This window comes from Leuresthes tenuis, unplaced genomic scaffold, assembly GCF_036924035.1.
Source record: "Leuresthes tenuis unplaced genomic scaffold, fLeuTen1.0.hap1 SCAF_11, whole genome shotgun sequence".
Classification (NCBI taxonomy): domain Eukaryota; kingdom Metazoa; phylum Chordata; class Actinopteri; order Atheriniformes; family Atherinopsidae; genus Leuresthes; species Leuresthes tenuis.
The window spans coordinates 21,858,019-21,881,388 of record NW_027325365.1 but is presented as its reverse complement, the minus strand read 5'-3'; the positions used below and the strand labels follow the sequence as shown (position 1 = coordinate 21,881,388).

The 23,370-nt window shown below is 39.1% G+C and overlaps 1 protein-coding gene across 1 annotated transcript in view; it reads right to left on the bottom strand.

The window, feature by feature from the left end:
- Positions 1-2,743: 2,743 nt before the first annotated feature.
- LOC140317796 (teneurin-2-like) overlaps positions 2,744-23,370 on the bottom strand; it is a 75,316-nt gene continuing 54,689 nt past the window's right edge. Inside the window, exons 3-8 of the mRNA XM_072395301.1 lie at positions 5,299-5,592; positions 4,403-4,470; positions 4,071-4,119; positions 3,369-3,401; positions 2,973-3,031; positions 2,744-2,767 (exon numbers count right to left, since the gene is read on the bottom strand). Coding sequence (XP_072251402.1) covers positions 2,744-2,767; positions 2,973-3,031; positions 3,369-3,401; positions 4,071-4,119; positions 4,403-4,470; positions 5,299-5,592 — 527 coding nt within the window. The remainder of the gene's footprint in view (positions 2,768-2,972; positions 3,032-3,368; positions 3,402-4,070; positions 4,120-4,402; positions 4,471-5,298; positions 5,593-23,370) is intronic.

Below are 23,370 nucleotides of genomic sequence, written 5' to 3'. Positions count from 1 at the left end.
AAAGCACCTAATCAGCATGCATGTGTGATTGGTCCGGGCTTTGGCCATGCAGTGAGCAGTCAGTCTGTGTATATATAGTCTGCTGTATAAGTAAAGCTGAGATTTATTGATGGGAAACAACTCGGAAGTGGAATGAGATTCTGTCTGTTTTCTTAACAGGCTGCTATTTAATGAGCGGGAAAGCACAGAGGCATATGGAGTCTCCTCTTCACGCAAGTATATATATAGAGCACAGGTCTATGGACTGTGGCCATGAGGTCTGTCTTGCATGGCTAATTGAACGCCAGAGCCTATTTTTATTTAATCTAATGCATGTTTGAATCATTCTCATCCCTAAACAATGTAGTTTGGATATGGCCAGCAGGCACTGCTTTATAAATTTACAAGTGCTCCTATTCTCGAGCTTGTATTTCCAGACGGGCGTTTTACGAGGCAGCGCACAGTGTGACGGTAAATCTTTTCCTTCTCTTTGCCAAAATGAAATCACCCGATGCTGGTCTCTATGCCCATATCTGATTGGTCTTACTGAGCTTGTGCGCAAGAAACTCTGCCAAGTCAACATTGTGGTCTTTTTATTTTTATAGTGTCTGGAAGGGGCTATAAAAAGTCTTCTATTCAATACTTGACAATAAAGCTGGACGTAAGGAAACTTTGAAATCCCTGAGTTGCATTTACAAAACCAATATATTCAGCTTGAATATACTCTTCCATAATTGGAATTTAGCAGTAAATGAAAACACTAACAACGATATCAACCAAAAAAAGAACACTATAATCAAGAGTTTCAGATGTAGATGCAGGTGCCAACAATCTGCAGAGAAACTACTACAGTGTAAACTGAATGAGGAACACAGTCTCTCTACGCACGTCTGATGCCCTGTTAGCGTTTGAAACTTGCTTTGCAACAACTGTCTCAATCCTGCTCCACCAAGAGACTCAAGAACTCTTTTGTCCCTCTGGCCATCAGGCTGTACAACAGCTCTCAGTGATGATAATCTGCTACTTCTACAGATACTTTCTAGTTTTCAAATAGTTTTTATATAGACGATTAATACGGGTTGACTTAACACAGTCCTGTTTTTACTTTATATGCAAATGTTTAATTCCTCTGTACATATTTAAATTCTATACAAATGTTTAATTTCTCTGCTAAAGCTTAATTTTACTACAAATGTTTAACTTAATTTCCTTAATTTCTCTTTACACATTTAAATTTACATCTTATCTCAGGTCAATTTCAACATACAATATGGTTACTGTGTTATAAGTTCAATCTAATGTATGTTCAATGTATGTTATGTTACTGCTATCTATCTATCTATCTATCTATCTATCTATCTATCTATCTATCTATCTATCTATCTATCTATCTATCTATCTATCTATCTATCTATCTATCTATCTATCTATCTATCTATCTATCTATCTATCTATCTATCTATCTATCTATCTATCTATCTATCTATCTATCTATCTATCTATCTATCTATCTATCTATCTATCTATCTATCTATCTATTTATCTATCTATCTATCAGTGTTTTAAATCTTTGGTGTAGAGTTCAACATGTTTCATGTGAATGAAAAGAAAAAAAAATCCCTTGATGAGCCGCTAACCTTATGACCCCTGCCTAATATTGAGAAGGTCCTGCTCATGACCAGCCAGGACACGGTGTCCCGAAGTGTTTGGTAGCGTAACATTAGCACCAGCATAATTTTCAGTTTAGCATTGTTTTCCATTCCAGTCAACCTTTTTGTTTTCTTTCTCTTTTTATTGTTCTGTTTGACTTTAAATTGTAAATCTTGGCGTTTCTGAATTTGAAATGTCATTTTGTTTTTATGATAAGCACAATGAGTTGCTGTTGTGTATGAAATGTGTTGTACAGATAAAGCTGTCTTGCCTTGCCAATTGATCCTTTGGGCCCTGTGGGTTGAGGGGTGGGGTCTTTGTAGATTAGACTTCTCACAGATCAGATCCCATCAAATTGGTATTTGAAGAGTTTCAAGGCAGTATTTCAAAGGAGTTTTGAACTAATGTTCAGGGTAGCCAAATACTGAAGCATGTAGAGTAAACGTGATCAGTGGGTTGTCATCATTACTGCTTATTCTTACAGACTGAAATTGTGTCTCAGTTGCAATGTAAAAAGTATGTTCATGTTTATGTGCAAGTACAACAACTGATCCACAATACAAACCTCAATGTGGGGCAGACATGGCTATTAGTATGTTGACCTTTGGTGCTCTCTCTAATTATCTCTCTCTATGTATTATCCTCTGTTTTTATATAATTTTCCACCTATCTCTCCCTCTATTATACATCTGCACAAATGAACAAAAATATGCATTGTCATGTAACAACATTAGTTCGCATTGCTCTCCAGCTTTTAAAATGCTAATAATAAGAAATACATAAAACTTTTGTCCTAGGAACTCTGCAGTACATCAATAATGTGAATTCTAGTTACACCAGGTGTATGTGTAGTGCTAACTGTGTTGAGACTAGCAAAGGCACGAGGCATCTAATGCAAGGATCACACTTTTTAAATTTGTTATTGACTCAGATTTTGTTTTGTTTGTTTTCCAGGCTTTTCATGTCTTTCAAAAGATTTAAAAATAGCATCTGTAGTTAGACAACCTGAAAAATATTCATGTTTTACTTTAGAGTTCATTTGTCCCTGTCGTGACATAATATGGTGTAATGAAGATCAAAGAAATTATGCAAAAGAAATGTTTAAATATATTCATCACTCCCTCGACAGCTTGTTGCCCTGCTGACACACACTCACGCACACACAGCAAATATGACAGACACACACACCCTCACACACACACACACACTCTCCCACCAACACAAATTATAGTAACCTAGAGGTTTCTAATAACTGACACTATTTCTCTGAGCTTTCTATTTTGGTACTGAACTTGGCAATAGGGCACACAGACACACACATTCAACCACATATACGCTCCTGCCCTGGAGGAGAGACCTTGACTCTTAAACTGACACCTGTCAGTCACGCTGCCAAGCTGCGCTGACAGGAGCATAACAAGAGTTGGTGAGAGCGTTAGGGAACAGAGGACAGAAGAAGAACCTTGAAAGATGAAGTTGAGAGATGAGAGAGAAGGTAAACAGAAAGCAGGAGGAAAAGCAAGAGAGGGTGAGACTTTTCAAGATTGTTAAAGATGGAGCAAGATGAGAGTACTGCAGTATGATGTTTGGTGTGTTTGGCACGTCACTGTCTTTTTGATTTGTTAGCATGTGCTTTCTGATGTGCTCCTGTGTCAGTCTCCATTATTAGACCTTCAGATCATCACGTTGCTATTTTGACATTGGACCTACTGTTACACCTGGATCACACTTCCACTCACATGTGAAGGGTTTGGGCTCATATGCTCTCACGCCTAGACAAACAAGATAACATGACAGACCCAGCAACATTTACACACATGAACACACACTGTTTGGGGTGCACACTCTGGTTAGGCCCAGTGGGAGTGAAATGTTTCCTCTGCTAGCATTAGTAATAGATGTTATATTTGCAGGGAGATACAGGAGTGAAAGGGTGAGATTTCCTCATTCCAAGCGTCAACTGTAAGTGACTAATGAATTGACTAGATCAGAGACAAACGCACACCTGTTTTTTTCTTTTTTTTTTATCGTGCTGCCGCATCTTCCTCTGATCTGCTCATGTTGGCAGAGACACCAGTGCAAAGCCTGATCTAATCTTTAGTCTGTAAAAGCATCAGATGAGCTTAAACGTGTGAGCTGGTGGTTCCCTTCAACACTTCTATAGAAGGCAACCTTTTGAAGTCGAGAATTAAATTTTATTGAGTTTGATGTGGCGGATGCTCTGCATAATCATCAATACAAATTTCTTCAACAGACAACTGAATGTTTGGCCCACGTAGGAACCTAAAAATATCCATGAATAACCATTTTTTAAACAAAATTTGTTGCGGGAAAATTAAGATAGAAAAGAAACCCCACAACATTTGATCTTTGCTCAGCGACATCAAAGGTTGGGCAAATGATTATCACATTATAGAGTTGGGTTAATCTGCTGATTTTACCAGGTCTGGATATGTGGACAACAGAGCACTTGATGGCGTTCTTCTGGCCCTGAGACAGAGAGAGGGAGAGTGGAGTCTCCGCTGATATCTGTGACTGCAAGATTAGCTTGATAATTAACCACAAAGCAATTATCGGGTGGTTGGATGAGAGACGTGTCTCAGGGAAGGTGTTTCTTGACGTGTTTAATAGGTGTTGAGTAGTTTGATCAGTCAACAGAAGTTGTTTCTGAGGCCTGCAGTCTAACAGAGTTTGATCCAAAGCTTATATGTGTGCCTGCCGAGAAGTCAATTAATTAGACTGTTGCTCTTCCTTTCATCCACTTTTCATTAACCTCCATTGACATCTTGGGGAAGATGCACAGGTTTATGACGGCGTCAGGATTAACGAGGATATGGAAATCTGACATGGAACAAGGTTGCTGAAGGAAAAAAATACTCTTGGAACAGTTACACTCTCAGGCTACATCCAAACTACTATGATCCCTTTTGAGATGTGCATCTGAGGACCATAATCTCAAATAAAATCAGCATTTATATACATTAGACATGCACTTGCTGCTGTAAATAGGACGTAAAGGCTTCATATTTACAGCAAAGGCAAAAAGAAGATTAACTGCTACTGAAACCAACAGTTGAGCTTAAGACTGTCAGCTTTTGGATTGGGAGTGGCTGCAAAGTAGACCTTTTAGACTGCTATCCAATGAGGAAGCATGACGATGGGAGCACCCACACAAGAAGTTGTGGGTAAAATACATCTATAACAGCATAATGTTCCTGATATAAAAAAAAGGCATATAGGTGGTTTGTTTTTGCTTGTATTTTTGCATTTTAGCATCACTGAGGTTAAAATGCAATTCACAATTAAAAGCATTTTTTTAAGAAAGGAAAACCGGCGTTGAGATCTCTGCAAATAACTGGTTTAAGAGGGTGGAGTTTCAGGGCTTTGCCTAAGTGCTATTGATGAAAATAGGGATGGTTCTCTTGGGGCTGTCTAGCTACTGTCCTTCAGATCACAAACAGATTCTGTCAATGAAACCTACTCTCTTGCAATTCATACCGTACAATAGTTGACTGTCATGACCCCATTAAACGTTAAACATGATATTCCCCAAGTTGTTCTTATTCTTTGATCAAATTTCATTCTCTTCATTTCTTTGTCTAAATCAATAGACACTACTTTGATAAACTAAACCTTTTTGGTCACATGTTAAAGTGTCCTTAATCCTACCTGACTCATCGTCAGACTTGTTGTCATTCTCAGAGTCGGTAAGGGTGAGGGCTGAGTTCTCACGACTGGAGACTCCTGAGCTGCGACGAGATTTTACCCCTCCACGCCCAGCCCACAGCTGGATGGCTCGCTCTGGAGACAGGGGCCCCTCTGGGTCTGAGTCGGCATCTGAGCCAGCGCTAAGGGAGTAACCCCTCTGGAGGAGTCCCAGCTCGGGACAATAGGGAACAGCAGCGGGATGCGGAGTGGGAGTTGGCTCGCACACTCCCAACTCAGCCAGGGTGAAGTTACCCCCTGTGGGGGAGAAAGAGGAGTTAGAAAGGGGGGTTGTAGGGAGTAATATAGATGAATTTTGTAAAGCTGATACACTGGCACGAATAAATATTTGCACAAACAAATGCACACGCCTATCTACAAAAAAAATAACAACCCACAATTACACGCAGAGAAGCACGCTAATTTGGAAACTACAAAGGCAAAGGATGAAAAATTGGGCTTTGCTGTGGCAAGCAGGAGGGGGAGAGATGACGCAGGATGAATCAGGCACAAACTACAAGCTAGCTGCTGGAGGAAATATGTACTGGCCTGCAGGCCTGTTAACGGTATCTTAGAAAACCTGCTTCCTTCGCTTTACTGATCCACATTGGCATTCATGAGCTGTTGATGTGAGATCAAAGAACTGTTCACTTGAGGCCTCTTAGAATGTAGTGGAGCTGCTTTGCTGCCTTCTGGGTTTGATCATCTCTCCACCGAGTTGTCATCCCATACTGAACCTCAGGCTCACTGAATATACTGCAGTCCTCTGCAGTACTGGTACCGATGCCCAGCACTTTTCCCCTCAAGACAAAGCAACTTGTCAGGTCCAAAATAAATATATAAAATTATCCAAATTAAAGCACATCAAAGGAGATCAATAAACAGCACTGCAGCCCAATTAAATCCAAGCTGAGGAAAAAGCAATCAAGAAAAAACGAATGCCCAACCAATTTATTCTCTATACTAATTAAAAGAGTATTGTGGATGCAATTGCTCACCATCAGCTGTTGGGGTAAAGGGATCCAGGGAAAAACAGTTGTGATTCACTTCATTAGCAGTTTGTATCGGAGGGTAAAGGAAGAGGCAAATGAAGAGAGGTTGGAACTGTGGATGGCAGACTGTATGATTCAGTGCACTGGGGATCACACAGCTGTGTGGCTGGGTTAACTGTGACTCATCAGGCGTACAGATGCAATCAGAGAAAGAAAAGAATCAAACAGATGAGAATCATCTGCTGGATCTTCACAGCTCTTCTTTGTCGATTCTCTAAAACTCTGTGTTGAAAATGATGAAGAGGGGGATAAAAGGAAACTTAGCCAGGAAAGAGGTGAAAGGCTCTATGCATCTATTCAGACAAACAGATGGGACTAGACTGGGAAGCAGTGGCAGGAGAATAATTCCACAGGTGGATTCAGCTAATATCCTACAGCTTGCTAAGCTTCCAAAGCGCTACAGTGCAAAAGCACCCAAGCACTGCAAGACATCAGGGAACATTACCATTCCTGGACTTCCCTGCTTTGTTGTCTTTTCCTCCAACTTATCAGAAAGGATGAAAAAAGGAACATACTTTACTACAACACTAGGCACTAGGAACACTACAATACTGCTACAAATTCACAGGATCAAACTATACTTGTTGAGCCCGTACCTGAGAAGAGGTATCGTAGGAGGACAGGAGAGAACTCCAGGAGGCCTGAGAGAGTAAAGCACATGTGTTCTTTAAAATCAGTCAAAAATGTTATACTGAACCTACTCCACACTCACAGTTAGAATAAGTCTTCATGAAAACCATTCAGTCAAACTACATTGCGAATTCCACAAACACAGCTAGTCTAAACAAATGTGACGTGGACACAAAGTGTGTGCATGTGTGTGTTTGCCACATATCTAACATTACATCCCACAGGACACTGCTCTGTACAATTAACATCCCATAACCAGTGATTACACATGTAAAATCCAATTTCTCCTTATCACCATCAGCTGTAGACTCAGCCCAATGTCCCGTGTACTCAAAGAAAGATGGATTGGTTTGAGGGGTTGAAGCAGACACGAAAATCTATCTTAGTTATTCCACAAATAGAAAACCAATTGCATGTTTGTTATGTGATATTATGACAGATGTGGGGGCATAATGCAGTGTTGCATTCTAATCAGATCAATTCCTATCAGCCTTTACAACAGTGACAGTGTCATACTTGGGCTTACAATATTCAGCAACTGCCTTGGGCGAAGCACATACATGTCCGGTAATTGTCTATATACTGGGAAAGCCATTCCAACCTGTTTTGACAGTGATCTTCTTCTGACGTCAGTGAATGGTCGACTTTGTTAGCCTTCAAGTGAGCCCATAATGTTTCAATGAGGTTGAAGTTAAATGACTGTGGAGTGAGGTCCTTAGAGCATTTATTGCAAAGCTTTAAGGTGTGTTTGGACTGATTATCCTGCCACAGAATAAATCTCTCTCCACACAAATGCAAACCAGTGGGAATTTAATTTGTTCCTATGGACAGAGCATAAAATAAGTGCAAGTGTTCAACCTGAAAGTTGCCAAAAACCATCCCAGATGTGATTTTCTCTACCAGCAAGTTGCTTTGTGGCTTTAATAAAGAAAATTTTCCTCTCCTCATCATCTCTTTATCTTGCTGCCATAAATCTCTTGGATTCATCAGTAACTATGACTATTTCCAATCACCCACTGTTAAGTCATGGAAAACCACAAGTCTCCTTGTTTTCCCTCCTAGGTTGTGATAAAGTGACAGCAACCAACCCTCTGAGACCATTACTAAACATTCCTCTTTTGCTCAGTTGAATCCTGCATTCTTTATTTAGCAATTGCAGCATCTGCGATCAAGTTGCTTTTCTCTCAGTATACAAAGATCAATGGATTGATCCTCTGTTTGTGTGGTCACTTTTGCTCTGCCAAATTGTTCACTGGACACAAATGATCCAGTTTGTACAAAGGGCTTTAGAGTGTCATGCCCCTTGTAGACATCCAGTTTAGCAGTCATTTGACACTGAAAGGACCCCTACCCATTGGTTCCGATGCCAAGTTTCCCACTATCAGTTCCTCAATGGAACTTCAGGCAGTCCCATATTATCCCTCTGCGGTCTGAGCCATAATGACGTCATGTGATCTGATCACGCCGGCGTAATCATAGACCATGGAATGGCTGTATGGCGATTTACTTGAACACACTTCTGAAGAGTAAATCAAATCCAAAGGTCATTTGAACAAGTGCTTCAATGGAGGAGATACAAATCTGTGCTGTTTGAGGACAAATCTAACATGGTTTTGCCATAAATTTGCCAAAAGTTAATTGCTGACCCCAAAATTTAACAGCATATTGAAGATTTCATATACATTTTACATTTTCAGAATATCTTGACCTGATGGAGTACCAGATTTTTGCCCCCATTGTAGATTGGTCTCTTAATTGATCTATATATTCAATAGAAATATATTGACTGAATGACACTGCACAATACGGTTGAAGCATTATGATTTAAAATATTTCAGTGAGCATTTTTCACACACAAAAAGAAGGCGGGACTGAATGAGGGAAGGGGGATACACAAAACATATCCAAAAAAATATGCGATAGTAAGAGAGTCTATCTGTGTGCATTACTGTGTGTGGAAAGAGGACGAGAACCGCTGAATAGAAAGGTATTGCATTAGGAACTGATTATCACTGTTCATGGAAATGAGAACACTAGATGTACAATAATAGTAATTAGTGTAATCAGTCTCATTGAAACATGGAAATGTTTTGATGAATTAAATAGGAATAACAAGAAGAAATAGTTTAAAAAAAGAAAGTACTACACTGTACAGTATTGCAAAGTAGGTAATGAGGCTGTGTGTAAGTGAGCACAGACATCTATAGAAGACTAAGGGAGTCTTATCCAGAATGTTTACCTGAAAACACACTAGAAAAAGAAGATGTTAGAGCAGAATTCAGCTTTGGTCAGTACTAGGGTGGATCAAGGTTTGGGGGAAGTCAAGCTGAGATTAGAGAAGCATTTCACTTAAGGTTAAAATAGGGAAGCTTTGTAATCATGGTTACCAAAATAAACACTTGGCTAGTTTGAAGATGTGCTTGTGGTTAGTAAAGGAAGTCTCTTTTGGTTTGGACAATGTTTTTGTAATTCCTCACAACCAGGAGTTTGGCTAATACCTCCTGCCTACAGGGATTTTTCTGTACTTCTGTCAAGTGTTATTTCCTACGATGGATTCATCTTGCAGTCCAGAGCAGTGAGGCTGCAGGTACAGGAACCCAGGCAACACAGTGTGGGGAAGCTTTTGGAACATCAGAGCACGCTGTTTTGGTCAGTCAAACACATGCACTTCTCCTGTGCTTCACTTGAACACAAAGATTCTGCTGTTTTCATCTCCATCTCCAGGAAAGATAAAACGATGAGCAGTAATAGCAGCTTCCGTTATACTGTAAGACACTATGCACCATTTTGCCATCCGATAAGCCTTGCACTAGTGGATCTATTTTTCCAACAGGACTTCCTGGATCCTATTTCCTTATCTCATCAGTACCCAGAGTCCTTTGCCTTTCCAACAAGGTAGAGGCCACACAGAGGGTCTTCCTTTGTGTTTAGTAAGGTTTCTAATCGAGTAAAATGAACAAGAAGCGTCTAAGTAGCAGCCATAATAAGTATTGGTCAAATTTTCTAAATGCCAAGGAAAGGAGAGTCAGTGCTTTCTTTATTATCTTTGGCAAAGGAAACACATGGTATGTACCATAACCATGACTAGAAAGGAGATATTCCACTCCACAATGAATTGTGGCTGCAACTTTCAAAGCAACACAACTATTTTCATGCAACAGTACTAGCAGAAATGTATGCAAATCATTAAGAGGACATGAGAGTCGGTATGAGCAGCATCAGCAAGCAGCCTGTGACAAATGTGACAACTTAATTGAGCTTTTTTGGAAGACCAACCTCAAAAACAGCCATATCTCAAATCATATCTAATTATATTGATATAATATACTGTATATGACATAGTGTCTGTGGAACAATGTGACAAAATTGCATTAGACAAAGTACCTAAAGTGATTTTAGTAAAACATTTCAAAGAGTTTTAGTTTCATTATTGCATACCCATATCACAGCTTAGTGACATATGGTCACTTTCTCATCTTTTTCCAAGTCCTTATGAATTTCTCTGACCGGCTTTCCTTAATATCGTTCCATTTTCCAACAATGTCAAGGAAAGGCACCTGTGAAAAGAATATATGATGTACCTAGACTCAGACTCTCATCTGTTCATATGTATGGGGCCATTTATTCGGTTGAAACATGACATACGTCAAGCTGCTGTTTATCTTGTTTCTTTGCTCGCGACTAACTTTAGGCTGCGCCAGAGGTACATCATAATTTAGAATATTCGTAAATTGCATGGTGTGTATCAAGAAAGGGACATGTTGTTGGAACTTATAACAATAGAGTAGTATGAGTGGCAAAGAATGGCAGAGATTCATCAAACTAAATGTACTTCCCTTGATAAAACTCATTATGTGTGTGTGGGAGCGAGTGTGAGCAGTGTGTTGAATTTGTACGAGTCCAACTGTTTGTGAGTAGACAGCTTTGAGGGATAGAGGGGCCTATCATTAAAAAATCATTTGTGCTTGTTAGCAGTTTGACAGGAAAAGTATAGGCAGCAGGACTCTGCATTATGCTGGCTGACTTTGCCTTACCCCACTGAGTAATTCTGTAGTGGATGTAAAGCAAGCAGAAGTTGTGGATTTCATTGTCTGCAATTATGTTGCTTTTTCCAGATCGAACAGTTTACAGTCCGGGCCACCCTTGGACATGTCATTTTGAGCATTCAAGGGAGTGCCAGCTCACAACAAGTTCTGATTTGGCTTTAAGTGCTCAAATAGTGAACTGATTTGCACCTCAGTGGAACATGCATCAAAATCAGGAAGCAAAGCCCACTGTGCACTGTGGGTTCTCCAGCAATCCCCTGAAATAGATTACTGTTAATAACAGTAAAAGCCTCATTTTCTTTGTCCTAGTGAAGAAAATGCTCGAATTTGAGGCTAATAGATACCAAAATGTGTCATTTCTTCATATTTTCCATTTTCATTTGCACCCAATTGAAAATTCATTTTCACTGCACTTTAGTATACCTAAAGAAAAATTACTTTTCATTGCAAGTTCTTTCATTTGCATTTAAAAGAAATAATATATATATATATGTATGTATATATATATATATACACATATATTCTTTCTATATGATGGAAAGTTTAAGTGAGGAAATGAAGAAGAAAAAGTTAAGGGAGTCAGAGAAAGTGGGGTCAAATCATTAGTTAGGACCCAACTTTCAGTAATTAAGATGTACCTGACGATAAATCCGAGCTGACTTTCCCCTCTTTTGTCTCAAGTAATGCGCATAATAAAGTGAACTTGAAAAGGAAATAAACATCAGTGCCTAGTGCATTCTAAGAATCTAATGCAAAAGAAAAGAATAAAAGACAAAAACATTATTCAAAATGGATTATTTTGAGCAGTGTTTGCACAACTCTGCACACAACATTACAACCCAATTTTGAAAAAAGTTTGGACACTAGATAAAAACAATGCAATCATTTGGAACTCTCATGAATCAATATTTTGCTTAGAAAATACATAAAATGTTGAACGTGAGACATTTGACTATTTCATGAAAAGTGGATTTGATGGCAGCAACATGTCTCCAACCTTGGAATCGGGACAACAAAAAGGTGGAAATCTCAAGTGGCGTTAAGAAGAAATAGCTAGAGGAACATACTACAGGTGAATACGATAATCTGCAACAGGTCGGGAACATGGTAGGACATAAGAGAGCACCTTAGAGTGTCTCAAAAGCAAAGACTGGCAGAGAGGTTCAACAAGAAACAGCATATTTAAATTGTTGAGCAACTTTAGATTAATGTTCCTCAACATAACTTCAGAAAGACTGAGTATTCCATACCTGCAGGACATATTATCGAAAGATTCTGTGAGTCTGGAGACATCTCTGCTTGCAAGTGAATGCAGGGCTGAAAATCAAAACTGGATATCCATGATCTTTGGGCCCTGCGGTGCCAGTGAATTAAAACCAGACAGGACTCGCTTCCAGAAATCATTGTCTGTGAACACAGTTTGCCTTTAATTTCTCACTGTGGGACAAGTAAAGGTCTATGTTATCTGATCTTTTTCTTATCTTAAAGCTCTCTCATGCAAAAAAGAAGCCATAGCTGTCCTGACTGGGGCAAAGCTCAATTCAAAATGGGCTGAGACAAAGTGGAAAAGGTTTGACAAATCGAAATTTTAAATTCCTTTTGGAAACTGTGGGCTAAAGAAGAAAGGGATTATTTCGCCTGTAATCAGTAGGTCAAAAACCCCATCTCTGATGATATGGGGGTACATTTGTGCCAATAGAACTGGCACCATGCAGATCTGGAAAGACTCCATCAATGCCGAAATGCATATATTGGTTGTTGAGCAACATACACTCTCATCCAGATGATATATTTTCCTTCAGGGAGACCTTGAATATTTCAGCAAGACATATTTCAGCAAGAAGCTATTATAACAGCATAGCTTTATAGTCATAGAGTTTGGGTGCTGGATTAGCCTGCCTGCAGTCCAGAGCTTTTAGAAACCAAAATATTTGACATACCATGAAATATCAAGTATGACAAAGAAGACTCCAACAGTTTGAAACCCTCCCAACTTTTGGGAGGGTTTCAAATGTTGCAAATGTTCACATGTTGCTCTACACAAACAACATTTGATGTCCTCTATGTTCTCTTGAATAAAATATTAATCTACCACATTTCCAAATCATTGCATGATGTTTTTATGTACACATTGCATAGTGTCCAAAGGGTTTTGGCCTAAAAGTTGTCACAATGTCACATTCAGTATGCTGAAGAACAGTGTAATGTATATCATTCTGACAATTGCTTCTCCCAGTAACAGCACAGTGGAGATTATGAGTTAACAGGTAGCATTATGATATGTATTTCTGTCCAAGGCTTGAATGGATGGGAACAGTGTCTAATTTAATGAACAACCGGCTAATGAGGCTCAGTCAGTGTTTATTCTGCATAGTATATCTAGTACAGCCAGTATATTTTATATAAAACCTACGCCTGTAGAGCTTGCTTAACTATTAATGGATTTAATTTTTGTATTTTTTGCAATTTTCACTTCACAGTGTTTGCTTTTTTTTATATTTTAATACTTTCAAATTGGATTCTTATTAATCTCTCATTATTTTTTTCAGTTTTTTCGTGTATCAGCTACTGTCTTTGCACTTTATACTTTATTTCCTGTGCGCTGCATTAACAATTGAATTTCCCCAATGTGGGAGGAATAAAGCTGATCTAATCTAATCTAATGCTGAATGTATGTAAAAAATAACTTCATCAAGTTCAGTTATAGTCTGTTATATAGTCTAGTATTGGATTTTATGTAATGACAATAGTGATATGAAGAAATATAATAAAAATCATGATGTAAGTTCTATGATAGCTATTTTTACCTGTATCTTAAGATAATTTAATTGTTATTACTCACATAAACATCTTTCAATGAACATTAAAAAGCCAAAAAATTCACAGATATTATGTAAAATCATGGTAGTTTTCTGTGCCTTGCTTCAAGAATATTACTGTTTTTTACCATTTAAAAAACAATATTGCATTACAAAAGTAAAGTAACAGCAAATGACCAAATGCACTGATTAACCATAACACGGAGTCTATAATTCTCTGGCCATAACTCTCTGTTGCGAACATTATTTATAACCAAAGAAATTAGAAAAGGAACATGTAAACATGTGAAAAGAGATGTAGATCCAGCCCAGACACAATTGCTGGGTTGAAAATATAAATAAATCTCAAAATACCTGGTTGTTGAAATCTTTTTTTTTCCATTTGTCATCTCAAAGCAGTGAAAACCGTTCCACAGTTTAGTTTGCACAGTCGACTGCTGTGCTACACTGTGAGGAGATGATAAAAACGTACATCCTCTAGGGCTGATAAGGGGTAAAAAAAAGGAGTGAAACAGAGAGTGAGGCAGGCTGATGACGAAAATGGGGATCATAAGATGAGGAACTAAAGACTGATGAAATCCTCGGTTGTGGTAAACACTTTTTTGCAGGGAGAGAGAGAGATGATGCAGACAGAGCACACAAACTGATTAGGACTGTATACACCTGGAAAATAAGCCAATTTAGTGGATTTAATGACAGTAGGGAGACAAAAAGCTAAAGAAAGCTCACTGGCAATGGCTTGAATGGATGTTACACGAAGCCTAAGGTTAAAGCTAACTGTTGTCTGCCTGAAACACAAGAAAGGGCTTTGTGAGGTTGTTGGACATCAATTACTTTCCTCAGATACACACAGACACCTGCACACAGGAATACAGTGCAGTCATGGAGAATACTGATAAATAGCTTCACAAGTCAAAGTTTCCATGGTGATGAGCTGAGCTAGGGCTGCATGGTGTTGTGGTGGTTAGCGGTATCGCCTCACAGCAAGAGGGTTCCTGGTTCGAATCCTGACTGGGGTTTTTCCCGTGTGTGTGTGGCTTCTCTCCGGGTGCACAGGCTTCCTCCCACTGCCCAAAAACATTCACCGTAGGTTAACTGGTGACTCTAAACTGACCCTTGGAGTGAGTGTGCAAGTTTTTTTTTTTGTCGTTTGTCTCTGTGTGACGCTGTGATGGTCTGGCAACCTGTCCAGAGCGTACCCTGCTTCTCATCCAGTGGCTGCTAGGATAGGCTCCCGCAACCCTGAATTGGATTAATCAGGTAAAGATAATGAATGGATGGATGAGCTGATCAAGTGTATAAAGGGAATGTTGCATGGCTGCATACAAGCAGATATCAGAGGTGATGAGGTTAATAAAGATGACCTTTAAACCAATACTGAGGGTTAGATATCTGAGGAATTCTGTCTCTTTTTAACCATAACAAAAAACAAGCCCTTTTTCTCAATTACAGAAAAAGTCAAACTGATCAGTTATGGATGAGAAAAAAAAGGAAAATGCTGGCAAATTTAGCATAATTTCAAGTTGACCTGAGCGGCTGCTGTTGCACATGTTGGTTTCCTGCCGGACAATGAAGATGATGTCAGGTCATAATTATGTTTAGATAACACATCATTTGTACTCGTTAATGTCACATCAAAAATGAAGGTGCAATGTGAAAAGGCACAAGCTGAGAGACATTACAGAGTGCCTGGTGGAGTACTTAGCAGCTGAAATGACATTTTTCACAAAGGGACCTCTTGAATTACAGATTAAACACTAGCTTTTCCTCTCCTGTCTGACAAAACACACACTTGGGCATTGCGGAATGCCACTGCATCTTCTTCAGTGTGTTAATCAATGCCTCAAGGAGCACTTGAACCTCAACAAAAAACAGCTAATTCAAAGATATTGCATAAAAAAAAGTTACTTTTGTGAACACCGTAGGGTCGGGCTGGGCTGATGCTTGTTCGGATTGGGATCTGATCAGTTTGGAGGTCACGGTCAATGCTTTGGGCTTGTTTTGTGTCTTGTTTTGTGGCTGGTAGCGTTGCTCTGCTCTGGCAGAAGGCTGATACTCAGGAAAGTCATTGACTGGGAGGAAGCATCCAAAAAATATAAAACATTCAAAAGAAAACCACAACACTTCAATGTTTTATGGTCGAATATTGCATCTTAACAAGATGACTAATGTTGTTCTCTGAACTTGTTTGTAATTCTAACATTGTGGCTCGGCTGATTGGTATTAAACCATTTTTAAAAAGTCTTGATTACACATCTCAGTCATTAACTTTATGAAAATCAGAAAAAGAATATTCTTTGAATCTAATTTGCGGAGAGAAATACAAAGCTGGTTGTGGAGGTAATACTGCCAAGTTTGTAATAAACACATGCATTTTACTGCATTTCAAGTAAACAAACCATTGGCAGTGTTATTCAAAAGTCTTGCACAATCATTTTATCCTTTATCCTTGGGCATATCAGAAATTAAAGTAAGCTTGGTTTGAAATGGAAAAAGATTTTCACAATGCATTGGAAAAAAAAGCAAAAAACTTAATTTGCATATAAACACATTTGCAGTTTAATTAAATAGCTCTTGTTGTCCTTTCAACTTGTCTCACAAAATGCCAATTTACTGTGATGGAGAATGACAGCACAAGCTGACAGTGAATCTCATGGGGATCACATATAAATACGCAAACGCATGCATACACATACATATCCCATAGCATGTGGCATGTCATTAACACCACCATTAGCAGTGTGGTAACAACCTAACAAATATGTCCAAATAGGAGTGTCATGGTCAAACACTTCCCACACCTCCCATATGACATCCGTACTTTTGGTTCCCGCCTGAGCCACGGGGGCCCTTGCACCTCCTAATGAGGAGACCAAAATAGGTGTGACAAATGTCATCCAATCCTAAGCTGGTTCTGCTCCTGCCAGAGGACTGCGGTCTGAGTGGGACGGGACAGCACACGACATGACAGGACATGAGCCAACATCATGCACTCTGGAGGAGGTCTTGTCACAGGAAAAAGCAGCTCCGCAGTGAAACACCTCTCATCCATGAACAGCGGGACAGAGATGAACCCACTGATGAGGAGACATACCTAACTCCTGGTTGTAACAGAGGAGTGCTGCACGTCCACTGACAAATCAATACAGAGGTTAACAGGCTTCTTTGGAATCCTGGAAAATAAACGGGGATCATGCAAACCGCCCAACACCTACTTAATGAGTGGATATTGTACATTTTTGTTGTTACTCTGTTGCTCACTGTTAAGAGGTAGAGAACATATAATTCACAATGTACAACTAATGGACACTACAATCAGATGAGTATCCTTGAGCAGACTCTTGTTTCAAATTACTAACCTTTGTGTTTCAGGTCAAAACAGACAAACCTTTCATGAGTAGTTATGAACTAAAATTTCTGCTTATTAACACAAATTACAAGAGGATATTGAGTTAGATCTTTGACAATACATTTATTTCGGTTCGCTCTTCTCTGTGAAACGTTGAAATGGTTTGTGCGCCTTTATTTGCCATTTAGGTTTTTTTTATCTCAATAATTGCAACCTAAGAAAAAATGTCATGGCAACAACTTTTGTTCAGTGAACATGTTGCCTCAGAAATGTTGCAATAAAGATTTTTTTCCTTGTTTATATAATTATAAAAATGCACAACAGCATAATAATGCAAATGCCCCATTTAAAGAAGCAATTCATTTTTGAGATTTTTTTGGAGTCCTGCCCAAACATTCACGTAAGTGCTGTAACAAAGAAAAAAGGGAAAAAAAAGCTTTGGCGCCACAATCAAAGCTTGGTGAAATTGGTCGACGCACCCAGTTGTTTACTCTGACATTGTGCTAGCTATAGCTTGGTGACACCGTTACACTGTGACCAATCACATATCTACACCAAAGAGGCAAGCTAACCCTCCTCAGAATGAACAAGTTGTTAAATGTGTGCCATTGGCCAAATCCTAGTTTCCCTTCAGGCGAACATATCGACCCATCAAGCATAAGTAAGATGTTCGAGCAATAATGAAGACGAAACAAAAGCGAAACAACCTTAAAGAAAGATGAAAAAAACATTTCAACAACTCCATTCGGACGTTTGCTAAGGAAAAGAACGAAATCCCATAACAAGGTTTTATAACCAAAGCTAAGTTTTTTTCAGGTCAAATAAACACTAGCTCTAAACACCACTCTGCCTTGTCTGTTCTTTTTTTTTTTTTTAAATACCATAGTTTGTCCTCCTAACCAGAAGGCTTCTACAAAAGGAGATTAGTGGTTTAGTGAGCTATTTTGAGCTAAAACTCAGATCTTTCAGTCGGCACTGTAACATGCACAGTTGAGTTGAGCTACAGCTTTACTGTACCACTAAGCTGGACCACTGTCTTTGTCCCAGTATACATACACAGGAGGGGAACCGAGCTATAGGCTGAAGTATGTTGACGCTGTGGTTTCTGCGAGTAAACGTTCAAGAGATTCTGTCGCTTCCAGCTTTTTCTGGGGGAGGTGACCCCATATGTAAGTCCAGCTGTACTTCAGCTTTCCAAAAGTTTGTCAATGGAATTTCAATTTCTTTCTACCTTAATTCCTCTTCTTAGCTATCTACAACAAAAACATATCTGTAACAGTATTTTTTACTGCCGCAATATCATTTCCTTTCTGGGGATTAATGAAGAATTCAATTGAATTAAATATTTGTCAAATGTGCTGAATAGTCCATTCTACATTTCTAGTATAGATTAGAAAATGAATAAGTCTAAGCCTGTTCATCAGAGAATATTCACAGAAAGAAAATGCTTTCATTTGGTCAAAGACTTCTGAGATTTCAATATTTTCATGTTTCAGAGGCTAATAGTTCTCCTTACCAAGTTAAAAGTTTAAGAACTATATCTGCAACTATCGTGATATCAATGACAGGCAGGTGTTAACTTACTAATTTGCACAACACTTTTCTGGCCCCAGTCTTCTCTAACTGATTCTTATCAGATTCTTCTCACTTCTCCAACTTGCTCTTCTTACAATAGAGTGCCAGGTGGTATATTTTTGTACTAAGTGTCAAATGATGTGCAAAATTCCCTTTTCTCTGTTATGTTATGTGTGCGCAGAGCCTGAAGAGGAAAGCCTGACTGAGCAAAAAGAGATTGTGACCATCGCTGAGTACTCATCATCTCTGGGAGGAGGTTTAGGTTTTCTTGAAGCCTGCTAATACAAACAAAGTCTGACTGCATTGAAATTGCAACAATGTATTTGTGTATTTCTTTTTTATTCTAATCCAATAGCTGAATAGCTGATTTTTTTTTTTTGGGTATTATAGTTTTTTTCACTTAAACAATGGCAGAAGCAACACAATAATAAAGTAAATTTATAGACTGTGCTATGAATTGTGATATACAGCGGAGCACACAAACACACCGAAATTCTGTAGCTCGGGAACGTGTTTAATTACAGCTTAGGAAGCAAGCGACTCCACTGAGAGAGTGAAAGAACAAAAAACACTTGATAACAGTGACATTTACAATCTGCCTCATTTATCAAAAGCTGCCAAAGCGGAGTCAAAAAGGGTCATTACATAGTAAACATAGATTAACTTAACTCTCACAAAACACACAAAACTGTCTGATAAATTATTTATATTCCAAGAAAATTGCAGATATCAGCAGGCATCTCCCTGGACTCAGTCGATTAATTGTCTCGTTTGTTACCTAATATTTGTGTGCGCGTGTGTGTGTGTGTGGCTGTGAACTGGATCCAGCATTGGTGCTAAACACCAACCACCTTCAGCATTCATCCCCACAGCCTCTTCATATTATTCATCTCATTTGTTACCCAGTCTTTGCATCTGTCCATGCATTAACCTGTGCTGAAGTCTGTGATGACAGCTTGCAGTTTTCACTTTTATATCGTTGAAAAGATATGACAAACTAAACAAGGACATTTTTTTTTGTTTCCGTGGAAATTTTTAGCAATAATTCTAAGGGCACACCAGCTTCTGACAGACATGTACTTACTGTCAAAACAACTAATAATCACATTATCTCAGTTATGAACACAGTTTATGAAAACACGTTTGTAATTTGAGGAAAAGAAAGGTAAGTAAGTCTATGAATAGTGACCCTTTGACAAGTGTTTAAAATGTGAATAACAAAGCATAAAACGCTTTACAAAATCCTACTTGGAGCCCCTTTAAAAACCTTTAAAAAACACCCCTTTAAAAAGCACGCCTTGCGTGTTTTGGGGTCACATATACAAACTTGCTTGAACAGTTTGCAATCTAAGGAGCACATGTGGGGATGGAGTGAGAGGAAAAAATAAGAGAAAAAGGCATTGAGGATTGTAGGAATGTGTGGAGTCGACCCCGGGATATTGTTCAGCAACTTCACTTTGCTATTGCTGCAGCTACAGAATGCTTTTGGGTGTCAGCAGCTGGCAGAGGCACCGGATGCCAGAGAGAAGAAAAAGATATAGAGGAATTGTATTTAATCTCACTGACATTTATTTTTAATAGCATACAGCTGCTTTGTTCTCTCTTTGATCAGAAGCAGTCCAGGTTGACTGAAACCCAGTGGCATACATGGACAGAAGAGCATGTGTGCATGAATACAGACTCATGAGTGTACAAATCATAGGTTCTGTATTTTCATGTATGTCTGTGCACTGCAGTCCTTGCCACTGGGTGCTATTATGCTGGCTTGTAAGGCTTCGAACAGACACATACTCCCTCTTTGACACATAGTGTCACTTGCCAATGCAAGCAAAAACTTCACCAGGAGTGGGATCTGTGGTAGGTGCACAACATTTATGCTTGTTGGCACCTGGATAACCTAAACCGGTGTTGCTGCAAGCACTAGAGACGCCTCCATCGCAAATCACACACTAAGTCTCTGCAGTGGTAGAAGAAACAACAACTCTGCCACTTTACTTATTAAAGTCTGCTTAAAAATACCTCCGTATGGTTATGTGCTCTGATGAGTCGAGCTACAGTTAGAGTTTGACATGGACATTTACCCGGGCCGCTGTCCTTGTCCCAGATACATGGAAGGGGAATCCGATTACTGAGTTACGTTCAGAGCTGAAATGCTGTGAACTATGTCAGTTAATGTTCCAGACATTCTGCCATGACCAATTTTCATGTGAGTCTAGCTGAATCCACTGTACAGACGCTTTAAAATGACTTGAATGGCAATTCTGTCATATAAGGCTGCATTTTTTTTTATTTGATATTTTATCCGAGCAACATCACTTTAAAGGAGAATAATTATACACACTGTCACACAGGTCCCAGGCACCTTAATGACATGTCTGTGAAATTATTTGGTCAAATTCCTCATGGATCAAAAACAGCAGCCCTCTCGGTACACTCTCTGTAGCACTCTGCTCTGAGGCGGTCGGATTATCTTGCTGCGGCTGCGGCTGCTAATGCTCACTCCGCCCCTCGGTTGTTTCGGCTTCACGCTGCTATGACAACAGTTGAGCACGAGCACTGGTCATGGCTGCGTTGCAACCATATGTTTGAGCCAGAGTCAGACCCTGAGAATGTATATACTCTAATGTAACACAACCTGCTGTATAAAGCATTTATTTTAGCATTTATTTTAGCATCGTTTGTGCCTGCTCATGTTATTGGACGAAAGAAACGCAAAGCACACTTACATCATCTGTCCTTTCCCCATGGATGATCGGTATTGATCCCTCTTTTAGGAAAAGTTTTGCTGCCAGTCCTGCATTGTAATGACCCAAATTGTGGAAGCAGTCCAAGTCAAAATGTTTGGGACACACAGATAGGTTTATGCCGACCGTGGCCGGAACTTCACCTTCAAAAGTAAACTTTATTCAGTCCTGTTGTAGGTCCTCTGAGACTCAGGTCTTATGCAGGGTCTTGTGCTGGTCACAGCAGGCAACAACAGCCTGCACCCCAAATTCAAATATACTAGTGTAGAAGAGCTGGAAAAATGATTTTTTCATAATATGTCCCCTTTAAACACTTTAAACGAGAGTTGACATGTTGTCGTAATGATCTGCTTTTCAATCTAAATTTCCGATGGATTACACGTTTGACAAAAAAACAGAAGAAAATATACATGACAGCAGATTTGTTAGGGAATTTAGCTGTTTTGACATTTACTTACACTTCTCTGTTTTTACTAAGTATGTAACTAGCATGGAGCATGAACAGAGCGTGTCCCTTTTCAGACTAGCTGAGAATATACATGCAGGAGTAATGAAGTCTCCAATCAAATTGTTAGCCCGATTTTGAGAAGCTTGATTTGATATGATTGGACTGACGTGTTCACAAGCAAGTCCAGGTTTAAGTGGCTTAAATCAATTGTTCTTCTAGTTTCATGTAGACATATATGTAAAAAAAGAAAAGAAAGTTGTGTTCAAAAAACATGAACATATTAATGCAAACCAATTTAAAAACATTGGGCTGTTTGTGATTACAGAGGAAATTGCCTGAAATTTTGTGGTAATGTAAGAAAAACAAAAAAGGAGCTAATATGGAGTTTCCAGCAGTTTAAGTTATTAAACATGATAATGCTCAATGTTATAGTGGTGCAATATTTTTGGGAGGTCAACTGTATTATAAAATGGATCTCTTATTCAGAAGAGTCTTCAAATGGTCAATGACTTTAAACTTATATTACAAATTAGACTTGATCAAATTTTTTCTTGAAGGTCAACTCATCTTTCACAGAGGATTGTGCAAACACTCTCACTCAGGAGGTGGTTTTCTTTAAAAGGTTAGGGTTAGTCACTTCATCTTGCTGAAGAGGATATGAAGGTGCCCCTGCTGTTGTTTAAGATACTTGGAAGTCTTACTAAAGAATGGAAAGGATAGAAGAGACAGAGAATGCATCTCTCTTCCTTGCCATTCAGTCGTCAGTACTGAGTGCAAATCCAGTCATGCCAGCATACGAATTGCAGTCTGGCAGAGCTTTTGGACAAAGCAACACATGGCTACTGTAGTTATTTCTAACATCAAAGCAAATGGACAAAAGGGAATACAAAATGAGAAAAATGTGACAGTACAGAATGTATGTGCAGTAGGTTCAAGGATCTTTCTTCTACAAGTGTATAATCCACATTTTAATGTATATCAAAAGATGAAAGTTCAAAACTAAAGGGCTCAGATAACAGGCGAAATCTGTGTGAAATCAAAAATGAGGACATACCCTGTGCACTTGTCCTAAAACCTATAAAGAGGGCCTAGACATAACAAATGTGTGATATGACCAATAAAGCAACACTACAGGAACAGCATGGATGAGAGAACTGGGGAAAAAAAGAGAAAGCAGATGCGAAAGGTGTGACGGAAGAGCAAAAAAGGACATAAAAGAAAGTGAGAAAAGAAAGTGAGAGTCAGACGGCGAGAGACAACTGAGAAGGGACAGTAGATGATGGTGAGCTTTGTCCGGGCAGGAAGGCAGGCGTGTGGGTGGTGGATTCGCAGAGTGCTTTCCCGCCCTAGGGGCAAACAGTGGAGGAGAATGT